Source organism: Stegodyphus dumicola, chromosome 12 (genome assembly GCF_044657685.1).
Source record: "Stegodyphus dumicola isolate Sdum_Otavi_A_Nest chromosome 12, ASM4465768v1".
NCBI classification, from domain to species: domain Eukaryota; kingdom Metazoa; phylum Arthropoda; class Arachnida; order Araneae; family Eresidae; genus Stegodyphus; species Stegodyphus dumicola.
The window spans coordinates 121,423,530-121,439,613 of record NC_140779.1 but is presented as its reverse complement, the minus strand read 5'-3'; the positions used below and the strand labels follow the sequence as shown (position 1 = coordinate 121,439,613).

At 31.5% G+C, this 16,084-nt stretch overlaps 1 protein-coding gene across 1 annotated transcript in view; it reads left to right on the top strand.

The window, feature by feature from the left end:
* The first annotated feature begins 3,649 nt into the window (after positions 1-3,649).
* Scsalpha1 (Succinyl-coenzyme A synthetase alpha subunit 1) overlaps positions 3,650-16,084 on the top strand; it is a 67,385-nt gene continuing 54,950 nt past the window's right edge. The window contains exons 1-2 of the mRNA XM_085806898.1: positions 3,650-3,785; positions 14,470-14,573. Of these exons, the coding sequence (XP_085663024.1) occupies positions 3,746-3,785; positions 14,470-14,573 (144 nt within the window). The 5' untranslated portion in view covers positions 3,650-3,745. The remainder of the gene's footprint in view (positions 3,786-14,469; positions 14,574-16,084) is intronic.

The following is a 16,084-nucleotide window of genomic DNA, read 5'->3' as shown; positions in this document are numbered from 1 at the left end:
GACAAAGGATTATATCATGGAAAATTCAGAGATTTATGAAGAAAATCCTCCAGAAATAAATGGAATTACAAGTGGAATGCAGTGCAGCTGACAATCCGAGAAACAGAAATATGAAGGCTCAACACCCAAGAAAGCTTTCCAGAATGATCCTGAAACTTTAGAAGAGGCATTAATTAGTCCAGATGCAGAAAAATGGAAGTTAGCCATGGAAGAAGAGTTGGAAAATTTAAAACGAAATGAAACTTGGGACATAGTGCCTAGGCCAGAGGGAAGGAAAGTTGTGAAATGTTAGTGGGTCTTCAAGAGAAAACTTAACAAAGATGGACAAGTGGAAAGACATAAAGCTCGTTTAGTTGCTCGTGGCTACACCCAAGTCGAAGGAATTGACTACAAAGAGACGTTTTCTCCTGTAATAAAAACAAAATTAATTAGAACTTTATTAGCATTCTCAGTTGAGCAAGACTGGCAGGTTCATCAACTTGATATTACTGCAGCCTATTTAAATGGAAGACTGAGTGAGACAATTTTCATGGAACAGCCACCCGTGAGTCTGCATGAGAAAACACACAGAGAAGTTTGCTTAAAGAGAAGCCTTTATGGACTTCATCAGTCTGGGAGAGAATGGAATATGTGCCTCGATAAATTTCTGAAATCAATGAGCCTAACAAGATTCAGAGCAGATCCTTGTGTTTACTTCAATAAAGAAAAGGAGTTAATTGTAGGTGTGTATGTGGATGATCTTCTTGTAATGTCCAGCAAAGAATTCATCATTCATGAATTTAAGGATAATATTGCAACTACATTTAAAATCAAGGACTTGGGAGAAATACATCACCTTCTTTCAATTAGGATAAGCAGAAGGGAAGATAGCTGTGTGACTCTTGACCAAAGTGTCTATGCTAGTGAACTCTTGGAAACAACCAATATGCAAGATGCTAAAGGAGCATCAACACCATTAGATCCAGGTATGAAATATACAACAGCCACTAAGGATAACATATTGAATGCTGAATGAGCATTAATAATATAGGCAGGCTTTTGGAGGACTTGTACCTAGCAGGAGGAACAAGGCCAGATTTAGCTTTTGCTACTACTTACATGAGCCAATTCAATAATTGCCCAAGCAAGGAACATTGGGCTGGTGTACAACATATCCTTCGTTACCTAAAACAGACCAAGGAATTAAAGCTGATTTTCCAAAAGACAGGAAAGAATTTGGAAGTGTTTTGTGATTCTGATTGGGCTGGTGATAAGATTGACAGATGATCATTTAGTGGCTGTGTGGTACTACTAGCAGGTGTAGCTGACTCATGGAGCAGTAAGAAACAACAGACGACTGCATTGTCAACAGTTGAAGCTGAATACCTCTCAATGTGCCACGCAGCCAAGGAAGTACTCTGGTTCCAAAATTTTTTTCAAGAAATTGTGGGAGAACATTTTTTAAACTTTCCACAAAGCATATTTGTTGATAATCAGGGTGCCATTTCTTTAGCCAAAAGCCATGTCACTTCAGAGCGCAACAAACATATTGAACTCAGGCATTTTTTCTTGAGAGAAAAGGTTGAAAAGAAGTTGTTAAACTTTACGTATGTGCCTCCCAGTTCAAATGCAGCAGACATGTTCACAAAGAGTGTGCAAAAGAAAGCCTTGTTCAATCAAAGGTTCTGTGTAGGACTGAGGGAAATTTAATCAAGGGGGAGTGTTGCAAATAACTTTTATTTGTGATTATATTTCCAATTTGTATTTTACAACATGTGTGGCAACACGCTTTTTAAATTTTTCTCTTGGCAACGTTTTTTTTTTAGTTGTTGTCACTGTTTTACTTTACCATGTAGAATTTACTGTACTTGCGCCATTTTGTGTTTCAATATATGTTAATTTAGAGGAATCTCTGCTTATTTATTTGTCTCCATTCCTAACGTTAGACTTCATCAATTTCTTTCGAAACTTAATGCCACAAACTGGATAACATTAAAAAATGCTTTGTCAGAGCCAGAGGTTTTGTTCGCTGAGTTGAATCATCGAAAGGGCAAACTAGATTTATTATCTCCTGGGTAGAGAATTGCTTAGGTGAATATTTTAAAATATAGTGGCTCACAAAAATGATCGGATACTTTGAATTTTGGATTATCTAAAAAACATAAAAACTAAAATAAATTAAAACAAAAAGAAAGTCTTTTATTTGATTATATATAAATATAACATTTTTTTCATAGTAAATACATTTTCGAAAAGATGAAAATTAAATTCAAAAATCAATATCAATGTTCTCACAATATTAATCGGACACTTTTAGTAACAGCCAAAAATGACAAAAATCTTACATTGTTTTTTCATTTTAATATCTGGATAAGGTTCGGAGAACAGCTTCCGAATATCTTATGGTATTACCTTTACACTGAATCACTTCATTTAATCTTTTGGGCATTGGCAAGTTTTTTTTTATTATTATTATTATTTTTTTTTTATTTTTTTATTTTATTTTTGCAATTATTTTGTGCCACTTCTCTCGAACTGCCGAGAAGATATACTTAGATTTCCCCCTCCCGATCTTTATCAGAAGTCGAGTAAAAAGATGTTTCTACATCTTGACACTCGAGAATAAAATACGATCTGTGTGTGAATTTGGGATTCTAGCTCCTGCCATATATGTTCAATAGAATTAAGATCTGGCGATTGGAGTGTTGCCTTAATTTCCTCTGGACACTTATAAAATAGAGTAAATAAAACTATTTTGTATATTAAAGTTTTCGTGCTGATGATACCTTGATATACAGGTGATTATACTCGGTTTCTACTGCTCTAGACAGTGCTTCTCAGTAACCTAAAGTAATCCCATTGTGGGTCTTGCGACGAAAATTTCCTCGTTAGTCTCGAAACGAGTGAACGTGAAAGTGTGGGGCAGAGGGGTTGAATACAATTTTGTTTCTTATAACGCTTTATAATATCAAAGACTATACAGGCAATTTCTCTGAGAGATTTTTCCTTTCTTTTGATGCAAATTAATGACTAATCTGAAGTGTTTTTAACGACGTTTCCTTTCGTGACCGAGCCATTGCAAGAAAACATTAAAATAACGAATATTTTCTGAAAAGGAAATTGGAATTATAAACGCAACCGATTTTTAGATTTTGACCTAGCTTCTTTACCCAAACTAATTCCATAAAATTTCTTTTTCTATTTATTGCAGATTTTAATTAGAAATTATGAAAATGCCCGATTAATTTTGTGGTAACTTTTTTTTAAATTTCATCCTTATTTTTTAATTTAATATCTAATTTTTTTCAAATATATTTAGTACAAAGAGAGAGCTAAGAAAGTATGCATAAAGAGAAAACTTTCTTTATTAATTTTTGTTACTATTTTTACGGAATGGTGTTGGTGTATTTAATTATGGCAGAGCACACAAGGGCTATCTGCCTAAGAGGAGGGTTGCCTTTCGTGGAGGACTTTCTAAGGGAAACTGGCTCGTATACACGTTTCACATGGGGAAAACCACGAAAACACCCATGCAGCCAGCCCGTTCGCGGGATTCGAACCTCGGACCGAACTACCAGTGTTCAGCACTTTACCGCTCGGCCGCTGGTGGGCCTACTATTTTTACGAAATAAGGTGTTTAGTATCACTTTTAAATGCTTTGTATTTGTTTATTTCTTCTTCGGAAGGTGACATTGCAAGTGTTTACTATTTTGAGGAATTGAGAAGAAGAAGTGGCTGAAAAACTCTTAATATCACGTGCTTAAAAATGGCTGCCTGCGTGTCAAGAATATTGTTTAAAGTGCCTGGTAAAAATTACTTGTAATTTCTTAGGAGTTGTGATATGGATGTATTTTCATATTGTTTCTATATTATCATATCCTACAGCTTACCTTAAAATTATAACAAATAGCTAAAACGTCTTAAGATTTGAAAAATTGTTCGTTCTTTGAGCGTGGTAATCTATAATAGATAAGAGATTTTATGTTCTTTTAATTGCATTTTTCCTTCAAAACTCTCAAATTTACGTGGTTTTTTTTTCTCTTATTTTTTAACATAGAACTATAAATACATCAATATCTCGTAGCAATTAAAACTTGGATCTTCAATTTAAAAATATTTTCCTCTTTTAAAATATAAACAAATATTTCATATATTGTTTGTAAATTAAAGACCCATTTTTTTGTAAGGTCTTAATGTACAAAAATGCCCTCATTTCCTCATGTAGTTTTTTTTTCCTTAAAATTTTGTTTTCAGTGGGTTAAAAATTAACTATTTATTTCTGTTGCTATGTCTGATGAATTTTATTGAATTTTTGTATAGGACTTCTTTTTTTTTTTTTTTTTTTTTTTTTGTTATATCTCTTCAGATTCAACATGAAAACAGATGTTTTTGAAGTAGAACTCCTTCGAAACCAAAATTAGCTCTTAAATTTTCCCATTAATAATAGTTTACCAGTGTTTATAAATGTAACTAATATCCATATTTAGTAATCTTTATTTGTGTATCATCTCTGTATTTTTTGGTTGATCTTTGGATTATGGTAACTTGATGATTTTTTGGCGACCAACTCTGCTACAGCAAATCTCTATTTTTTTTTTCCCGCCGCCATTTTGTCTTCACGAAGTAAAGACATTTTTCTCTTCTTTTTATTTACTCAACACTTTTTCCAACAATCTACTAGCCGAATTACACTTATGCTAGAAATTTTATGGAACAAAACTGATTAATCATGACAAATATTAACTGCAAAATTGGGAAAAAGTGCAGAATCGCAAACTCCTTGCCTCGTTTTTCAAAATCGCACATACACAGTAACCATATACACGTCGACTTATTTTTACTTAAAAAAAATCTCAGAATTGCACAAAAATGGCATTGTGCACACTCTTGACTTTATCCATCTAAACTGCTATTTTCTCATAAATTACAAAAATTTGCACGAAAATGCATGAAAATTTTGTGAATTTTTAAAGTCGGTAAAAAAGACATATATGAAATTACCTGATCGCGAAAAAGTGTGTACCGTTTCCAAAGATGAACATTTGCACGTATAAAATAAATAAAATATCCAAAAATTTTTACATCTAAATTATCTATTATAAACGTCACCAACGAATCTATAACAAAACATTAAAAATGGTTACAAATACTTAGTCTCAAATATTTAAATTATTTCCATGCACGTTTACTTCCACTGAAACGTATACCAAATTGCTACAAACATATAATTCACAAAATAACTATCATTGGGTTTTCATCCGCAGAGAACCCGTTGGCGCCAATGCAATTTTTACTCGCCAAGGGATGAGCGGAGCCGTAAACATGATTTTTAGTGCATGTAAATTCAAGTTAGCAGACAAAACAATATATTACGCATATGGTAGTAAAAATTCACAGATAATAAGCATGCAGATGTAAAACTAACCAGTTAAACGTGAAATAAACCTGTCTTGTTTTATAATGTATTTCACAATACAAATAACCTTTAACAGTAATCAAATTTTCTTTAGTAGCATTGTTAATAAAACTAGATCTTTATACATTTTATTATTTTTCAAGAGTTATTTGAACTGTATTCCTTACACCAGCAGTGGTTTTCTAATTTCGATGACCATGGGGATGCATCAAACTACTCTGTCGTCTTAGATAATCAATAATATTTTTTATTTTAATTTAATCAGTTATTTATGTCACACCTGCCATCCTCAGAAAGGTTATTGTTAGAAAAGCATTAACAATATAGTATCTTGTTAAAATTTTATGCCATAAAAATTGGAGCCGAGAGCCGGCATCTATCGACGAAAACTTCTTTAATTATACGAAAATAATTCTATCTATTCGTTGTTAAAAAATTTAGAAAAATAAACGTGGAAAATCATAAAAAAATAATAATAAATAAGAGAAGAAGACTATAAATCTCCAAATGCGAACAATGACAGTGATAATTCAACAAAATGAACTCAAGAGGTATGGTTGCAACCTTCTAACAAGCGAATAGGATGAATCTGATAGGTTACCAGGTTTGAACTATTATCGCCAAAGTTGGCAATGTTTACATTTACCGGTTTCTCTGCGGAAGTGCTTCCCTATCATTTAATTAAAATATAATTAAACCATGTACACGTTGACTTATTTTTACTTAAAAACACATCCCAGAATTGCACAAAAATGGCATTGCGCACACTCTTCACTATATCCATGTACACTGCTTTTTTCTCATAAATTAGAAAAATTTCACGAAAATGCATGAAAATTTTGTGAATCTTTAAATTCGGTAAAAAGGAAATTACCTGATCGCGAAAAAGTATATACCCTTTCCAAGGATGAACATTTGCACGTATAAAATAAATAAAATATCCAAAAACTTTTCTCTCTAAATTATCTGTTATAAACCTCACCTGCCAATTTCTAACGCAAACATTAAAAATGGTTCCAAATACTTAGTGTCAAATACTTAAATACTTTCCATGCACATTTACTTCTACTCAAACGTTTTCCAAAATACTATAAACATATAACTCTCAAAATCACAATCATTAAATTAAAATATAATTAAATTAAAAAACACTACTTGGTTGATCTTTACAATATGGTAACTGGTAGTTTGGCGACATTTTGGAGGCGATAAAGGTTACTACCTGGGACTTTGGAAATAATGTGAGCAGTACTCAGTTCCGATTACGCATTATTTTGTGTGAGGGAAATGAGAGATAATGGGATATGTCATGTGATATTAATGGACGAATTACGGTTCTTGAATCGGAAAAGGGGGGAAATCGGGAAAAAATCTGGAAATTTTGTATTTGGTTTATTCTGTGTTGTGTGAAACAGTGTTCGTGAATTTTTGGATCCCATGGCCGTAACTAAAGAAAAGTTTATCGGACACGTAATCAAGATTCTGAAGAAGATTAGGTAAGTTAGTATTTTTAATTATTTGAGGATATTATTTTTATGCATTGTTCTAAATGTAAGGTGGAAGTAAAGGAATTTGGTATTATTGGGAAAATTGTTATTAGCAATGATTTAGTTTAAAGTAATTAGGATTGTAAGGTAATTTTTATTAATTTAATGTATGTGCTCATTTATATTTCAAGTAGTGTTTTTGAATTTAATTATATTTTAATTAAATGATAGTTATTTTGTGAATTTTATGTTTGTAGGAATTTAGTATACGTTATCAGGTAATTTCATATATGTTCTTTTTAGCGGGTTTAAAGATTGAGAAAATTGTCATGTATTTTCGTGAAATTTTTCTAATTTATGAGAAAAAAGCAGTGTACATGGATGTAGTGAAGAGTGTGCGCAATGCCATTTTTGTGCAATTCTGGGATTTTTTTTAAGTAAAAATAAGTCGACGTGTACATGGTTTAGTGATATTTTAATTAAATGATAGTTATTTTGTGAATTTTATGTTTGTAGGAATTTGGTATACGTTTAAGTTGAAGTAAACGTGCATGGAAATAATTTAAATATTTTATACTAAGTATTTGTAATGCTTGCGGTATGAATTCGTTGGTGACGTGTATAATGTAATAGATGATTTAGAGGTAAAAGTTTTTGGATATTTTATTTATTTTATATGTGGAAATGTTCATAATTGGAAAGGGTAAATACTTTTTCGCGATCAGGTAATTTCATATATGTTCTTTTTACCGGGTTTAAAGATGCAATGCCATTTTTGTGCAATTCTGGGATGTTATTTTAAGTAAAAATAAGTCGACGTGTACATGGTTTAGTGATATTTTAATTAAATGATAGTTATTTTGTGAATTTTATGTTTGTAGGAATTTGGTATACGTTTAAATTGAAATAAACGTGCATGGAAATAATTTAAATATTTGATACTAAGTATTTGTAATGCTTGCGGTATGAATTCGTTGGTGACGTGTATAATGTAATAGATGATTTAGAGGTAAAAGTTTTTGGATATTTTATTTATTTTATATGTGGAAATGTTCATATTTGTAAAGGGTGAATACTTTTTCGCAATCAGGTAATTTCATATATGTTCTTTTTACCGGGTTTAAAGATTGAGAAAATTGTCATGTATTTTCGTGAAATTTTTCTAATTTATGAGAAAAAGCAGTGTACATGGATATAGTGAAGAGTGTGCGCAATGCCATTTTTGTGCAATTCTGGGATGTTTCTTAAGTAAAAATAAGTCGGCGTGTACATGGTTTATGTGTATGTGTTATTTTGAAAAACGCGTAAGGAGTATGGTATTGTGCACTTTTTCCCAATTTTGCAGTGAATATTTGTCATGATTAAGCAGTTTTGTTTGATAAAATTTCTAGCATAAGTGTAATTCGGCTAGTAGATTGTTGGAAGAAGTGTTCAGTAGATAAAAAGAAAAGAAACATGTCTTTACTTCGTGAAGACAAAATGGCGGCGGGGAAAAAAAATAGAGGGTTGCTGTAGGAGAGTTGGTTGCCAAATTTTCGCCAAAAAATCGCCAAGTTACCATAATGTAAAGATCAACCCACTACTTAAAATGTAAATAAGCACATGCATTAAATTAATAAAAATTAGCTTACAATCCTAATTACTTTAAACTAAATCATTGCTAATAACAATTTTCCAATAATACCATATTAATTTATTTACTCCTTACATTTAGAACAATGCATAAAAATATTATCCTCAAATAATTAAAAATACTAACTTACCTAATCTTCTACAGAATCTTGAGTGCATGGTGGATCACAAAATGTCCATTTTCACCAGATTTCTTGCACTGCCATTCAAACTTATCTGTCCTTCCGTTCACACAATCTCATTTCATACCCACGTGTTCGACATTCATACTTATCCACAATTAAGCAATTCTTTTCAATTACACATAAACGCAATAAAAATTTCGGATTTACTTTATATACGGCCATGGGATCCAAATATTAAACAACACTGTTTCACAGAACATAGAATGAAACTAATGCTGTACAGCAGATATTTTAACAAATTTACCCCCTTTTCCGATTAAAGAACAGTGATTCATCCATTAATGTCACATGACATATCTCATGATCTCTCATTTCCCTCACACAAAATAATGCATAATCGGAAATGAGTACTTCTCACATTATTCCCAAAGTCCTAGGTAGTAATCTTTATCGTCGCCGAACTACCTGTTACCATATTCCAAAGATCAACCTATTTTTTTTTACACTTGTTGTAATAGTGAATCTGTTTTGCATTTTGTGTTGCTTCTTCAATTTCTCTGGTGGCTCAACAGTCTATGGTAAGTCTTAGTCTTCTTGAGAATTTGATTCCAAGCTTTTCTACTTTTGGCCTTAGTTTTTCAATTAAATTTAATTTAAATTAAACCAATCTTTGCCTTTAAGTTAGACTAGTCTCTCTTTCTAGACAGTCTAGCCGTTTGAATTTCAGTCTGCTTCTTTTTTGAGTGCTTACTGGCTTGCATATGAATATTTGTTTTAGGAGTTCTGATTTTGTAATTCTGATTGGGTGATCAACCAGCTTATCTTAATCATTGGGTGCTGATAAAATTTATGGTGCCTGGATAAGTATACATCCTTGTAGATTTTTGCACTTGTTCTCCTCTAGATGTCATCTATTTGAACACCTACAACAATGCTTCTAGAATTCTTTTATTTTCTATTGCTAGTGCATAGAAATACACACCTTCTCTCATTTAAAGATTATTTCACATAAGTACCTTTTTCATTTCTAACATTGATATATTATAATTTTCTGCCTTATTTAAATGGATTATATATAACATTCATTGATAAATGCATCATTATTGTATCGATGATGATTAATTTAATTGCCTGTGTATAAATTTTGATGCATATAAATAGCACATTGTGATTCATCTTTGCAGTTTTAAGAGTATGAATAACGATTTGTACTTCCTTGTTAAAACAGCCACTGCAAGCACTTTGGCAATATTTAAAATTAATTTGAAAGAATCATATGTGAAGATTTTATGTAACCACTGAAGTACCAAATTTAATAATTTATCGTTATTTATATTTCACTTTTTGGTGCTATTTTGGTAGACGGTTGCACGGATTTTTGGTGATTTACTTTAGCGCAATTTTTACAATCATCAGCCATCTTGAAAAATGCTGTTTTTACGTATTTTGCGCATAGTAAAGCATTCGAAACTTTAAAAAAATAAATATCTCTAAAAATAATGGATTAATAACAGGAAGATGTTGACACAAACCAAGTTCGGCCAATTACCATCTTTATTTCTAGCACATTAGAATCATTCTTCGTAAACAATATACTTGTCATCACATAAAAAAATATATACTTTTTTATCATATACAAATAGAATAATTTCCCATATACACAGGTAAAAGGCGGCGACATCAAGCAACGGGGAGATTTTCGGCAGTGGTAGAAGCTAGGAAAGGAATGATGTAATTACTTGTGAATGATATTTATACCTAGTAGATGCAAAAGGTACCTGAAACTGTGATTGGTTAATTTTGGTTTTAGTTACCTTTACATGCAGCGTTATGTAACATGGAAAGATCTCGAATTTGGGAGAACAGATGAATTTAAGCGCAAGAACATAAAATTTAGAATCATTAATGTTGAAGTCACCAATTATTTCTTAAAGCAGCCATTGTATTTTGTTGTATCTTACATATATGTGTGTGTATACACATACATACATTTCCTAATCCGGTTCCAATAACAGAAAAGCATCATCATTCTTCTACTTCCCTGCAGTGTTCTTCAATGAATGAGGAAGTTCAAAAATATAGATAGATATTCTTCAAAGTAAGAGACATCTTACTACTGTTAGAATATGCAAAATTGACCATGAAATAAAAACTATATAGATGAAAGCATTTGGAGGTGCAGTATTAAAAGTTGCAAGCAAAAGGAAAGTTTAAAAGCTAAAGACTGTTTTATTGGCTTTAGAAAATCATTTGCAAAAGTGCATTTATTAATTGTTGGGCAGAGAAGTTGATGTCAATAAAGTGGTGTGAGTAACAGCTCAAACTTTAGAAAACCTATGACTGAGGAAGATAAGAGCTTTGAGTAGACCACAATTAAATGTATTCACATTCTTTAAACAAATATTTATAATTTTTGTTTCACTTGTGACTGAGGAAGATGCCATATCATTCTTCCAGGAAAGAGGCATTTTACTTCATTTCACATGAACATTATGATGGGCACCAAGAAAATAGAAAAGTACCCATTATTTTCATTACTAAAAACAAATATGAATAACACTTTAAAAAAGCTACAAATGGAGCTAATAATTTACACTATGATATAAATCTTATTAAAAGATTTAAAGACAGTTTTGATTAATTATTATTTGTAATTTTTAAAAGATAAATACCCTTGGTTGTAAATTTTTAAAATATGAATAATAACTTTGAAGGTATGTTTATATATGAATAATTTCTCCTGACTGAAAACTAATAGGCCTAAAAACAATTGACTGATGAGCATTTATAATCCACAATAAAGATAATTTCTAGTCATTTTTCTCCAAGGCTACAAATTAATCAGAATTGAAACACTATCAAATTTCATGCTGTAGCAGAGTTGCCAACTCTCCCGATTTAGGCGGGAGACTCCCGATTTTTGACCGCTCTCCCACCATTCCGATTTACAATATATTTCTCCCGACTTTTTATTCTTAAAATTTCTCACGATTTTTATGGAACTTCTCTTAATACATTGTTATATGAACAGAAAAAAAAAAAAAAAAAAAAGATTTTGGACGTCTGAAAGCAATTGAATTTTCTCTAGATTATATCTAAAACAAAACCTTGTGAATCAAATAACTTCTGCTTTGTGAGTGATAGCATATACATATCCAGAAACATCGTTCTCCAGTTCTCCAATGGGTATCGAGCTCTACTGCATGTCATCTGGCATATATTAGCCAATGAGGACAAAGCAAGCTGTTATTTGAATGTTCTTTACTTATTTCGTTAATTTTGTCCTGAGTTGTGTGAGTATACATGCCTTCGGAAAATAGTTTTAGAAATTATCATCTTTTGTTATGTCTACAAGAAAGGTGAAATACTCGTGTAAGTTTCAAAAATCGTACACAGTTGACTTCCATTATTTCCTCAAGGAAATTTAATAAATTTGCGATGTGTACGGCAGATGTTCTCAAACAAGTGCATACACAAGGACAGTATGAGTTGTTTTGAAAAAAATGGAAAATTAAATTTTTCGGTACTTTTCCGTTTTACCGGCGCAAGCGATAAAGTCGCTAATAATGGTGCAACCGATGCCAAACGGAATATTCTCGCTGGTAACCTTTTACGCCTCATTTTCAAAACAAGTTGCAGCTTTTTCTTATCAGATTGATTGTTTCTTTCAATACTGACATATAATTACATAGAATTTTTATCAGATAGTTCAGTTTTATGTCCAAGGCCATAGAATGCATTAGCGAAGTAAAGTACTGCAGTTTTACATAATTTCTGAGTTAGCTATTCGTACGAATTGAAATATTTCTTGCATTTGAACTTGTGTTCCAAATTAAGATTTAACTTGAAATTAATGTAGATAATTACTGAGAGCATTAGATTTTTGTAGAGAGTAGTTTACGTGAGATGAGATCGCTTGGGGTCACATGATATGAACCGGCGAATCAGGATGCTGAACCATGAAAGCGTAGTAAATTCTTAAATGAATGTCTTTTTACAAATTTATTGTCTTTATTTATCAGTTTTTTATAAAATTTTAAGCGATATTAAAATGTTTATGCCTTTAAAAAAAGAATTCTTAAAACTAACATTTTTTTAAATATTTTTTATGTGTATACTGTATGTTGTCGCCAATAAAGTCTGCTTGGCGAGATTTGCGCCGGCGAAACGGAAAAGTACCAATTTTTCTTCAGAAACAAAGGACCAAAAAGTTATTAATGCAGAATGTCTGTTCTCTGCCTTTTTATTGGAGCACAACCTGCCACTAAATGCATCGGATCATGCTGCAGCTTTATTTAGAAAAATGTTTCCCGATAGTGAAATCGCTAAGAAATACCCAAGTGGAAGAACCAAAACAGGTGTAATTGTTAAAGAAATGGGTTTGAAAAATAAATCTTCAGTTATTGATTACATTAAAACAGCTCCGTTCTGCCTCTCTACGAATGGAAGCAGTAATACCAATTCAAAACTGTATCCAATTGTTGTTTCTTTTTTTTAATCCGGAGTCTTCAGAAATGGAGTGCAATTTATTTTCTGTCCTCACTTTAGAAGGACATTTGAGAGGCTTTCATATAGCACTTGCAATTATTAAAACTTTAAAAGAAAATGCAGTCCCTCTGGATAATTGCTTAGCACTTAGTGCCGATAATGCACCAGTATTGGTAGGCTTGAAGAATGGTGTTGCAGGCATCTTAAGAAAGGAATATTCAGATTTGCAAATTATGAGGCACACTTGTCACCTCTTAGATTTAGCAGCTGAAAAAGGGGCAGCTTCTTTACCAATAAATGTGGATGAACACATTGTTGATATTTATTATTATCTTGAAAGTAGTTCTAAAAGGAAGGGAAAATTGAAACCATTCCAACAGCTGCATAATAGCAGTTTACAATTAGAAAACTTGGATGAAGTTATAAAATCAGCTAGGCTTGACACCCAGTGGAGTTTAATTGGAAAACTGAAAGGTGCTGTTGGAATTTTAAAATATAGTGAACTGTCTAGAATTGTGTTGGCCATCGTGACAGTTCCCCATAGTAATGCGAGTGTGAGAGGATTCTCAGTGTTGTTGCAAAAACGAGGACTAAATTTAGATCTAATATTAGCGATGACACATTAGAAAAACTTTTATTAGCGAAAGCGGGCCTACATGGCAATTGCTATGAACAAAATTATGAAGTTTCTTTCTTAAAGAAAGCAAAATCTGCCACTGTTTATAACATTTGTACGAAAACTGATTAAAGTGTCTTTTTTTTTTTTTTTTTTTTCTTAAACGATGCAAGTAATAAAAATGTTTCTTATGTGTAAGGTATTTTTATGTTACTAGCATTTAAGAATTAGTTACTATTTAAAGTTAATTCATTATTAAAAACTATATTTTTATCATTTAATAAGTCTTTTAAAATAATAAATTTTAGTAAGTATTAAAAATATTTAAAATAAATGATACTAAGAAAATTCCTTATTTATCCATCAAATATGTTTGAATTACAAAGTGTAGCTAACAGAAATTTCTTATAGCTTTCAAGTGAAAAATAAGTGTAGATTTGAATCTTTTCTTACTACTTTTTATGTAAGTTTAGGTAAACATTTAGTAAATAAGATTTTAAATTTAGTTAAAAAATTTTATTTTGTTAAAAAAATTCTGGCCTCTCAGCAGCTTTTAAATTGTGCATTCAGCTCACCTGCAGTTTGAAACCATGATCTAAGTCACTTTGGAATTGGTAAAAACGTTTTAGGAAAGAAAGATACTTTCTAATAGAAAAGAAAGCTTATCAAAAATGTTTTAAGGTTATTAAAATGTTACAGCATTCTCATGTGTCCTTTTATTTTCAGTCTTGAGACAGCTTAGTGTCCGTAATTGTTATGCTAATACACGTTCAAATTTGAAGATAGGCAAAGATACCAAAGTTATTTGTCAAGGTTTCACAGGAAAACAGGTATTGTTGTAATTTTATGGTACTATTTTGCAGCTAAAATTTTTATGTTAATTTGCATAACATTTAATTTTATATTTTTAGGGTATTTTCTGTCTTTCTAAATGCAGTTTAAAGAGGAAAACGTAGCAATAGGGCTAGCAGTTCTGTAGTGCTGTATTTTTTACTCAATTTTAATGGTTTCTTCACTTTAGGTGCAGATTAGATTCATTTGTCAAATCAAGTAAATTTGTGATACAGTACAAAGTCTGTAATCAAGGCATCCATTATCTGGAATGATCTATAATCTTGACCTCAAAGCCACAAACTTTTTTTTGTATGCTTTTACGCATGCGCGTTGGGTGGATGTGTCTCCAGATACGTTAAAAAATGCTTGGCATAATTTATGGCCAGCTGCCATATTTTATTGTGAGGACGATAAGATGATAGCTGTGAATTTGAAGGTTTTCAAACATCGCAAACTAAAGGTGAAATTTTCCAGTTATTGGATTTTGTAAAGAAATGTGGAGAAGCTGTATTAAATGAAGATGATATAACAGAAGTTTTTCATTGCAATGACAATGCAAGAATCATCAATCAATTAGCGGACAGCAAAATCTGTAGTATGGTAAAGGGATCCAGAAAAAAAAAAAAAAACGCTTCCTATAGGTGGAACTTTGTAACTAAACAAGAAATTATGTCTATTTATAGAATCAAAGAAAAAGTATTAGCACGAAAAACGAAGCAACTTAAACAACTTACATTGAAAGAAATGTTTAATAAAGTAAAAAAATAAATATTAAGTTTTTTTTTTTTTTTTTTTGTAAATTTTGATACCCTTTATGTCTTTATAAATTACGGTTTCATATTTTTAATTGTATAATTTCTGCATGCCATCTTACAAAATTTAAATTGATGATCTATAATCTGGAAAAACCCCTAATCCGGAATCGCGGAAGTCCCGATGAGTCAGGATTACGGCCTTTGTACTGTAGTAGGGTGCTGCTACTGTGGTTGGTCCCTAAGACTTTATTTCTCATGTAAAAGAAAAACTGCCAATGTTGTTTCAACACACTGCTTTATTCATAGAGAAATGATGTTATAAAAATGGTAAATTTCATTAAATGAAAGCTACTTCGGAATTTTTAAAAAGGTTTGTAAAAACATGGCTTAAGTGTGCACAAATCTGTTCTTATATACAGTCAAAAGTCGTTAATTCGGACACCCATAATCCGGAACTCAAAGCTACAAACTTTTACGGCTGCGAATACGCATGTGCACATACGCATAATACGTTTACGCATGCGCGTTTAATGTATAACGGATATTATAAGCTAAGCTAAAATTATCTAATTCAGTTAATGTTGCAGATTGCATTGTTCCTTAATCTTCGAATTGGATCTGGCTTATTATTTTTTTGCAGACTGTTACAGCAATTTTATAAAAGTAAGCTTGAACTTCCGATTATGTGAAATAGAATTTCCGATATATATTTACTAATATGTAAAGGATCTACAAAGCAAAAGTATGTTTCG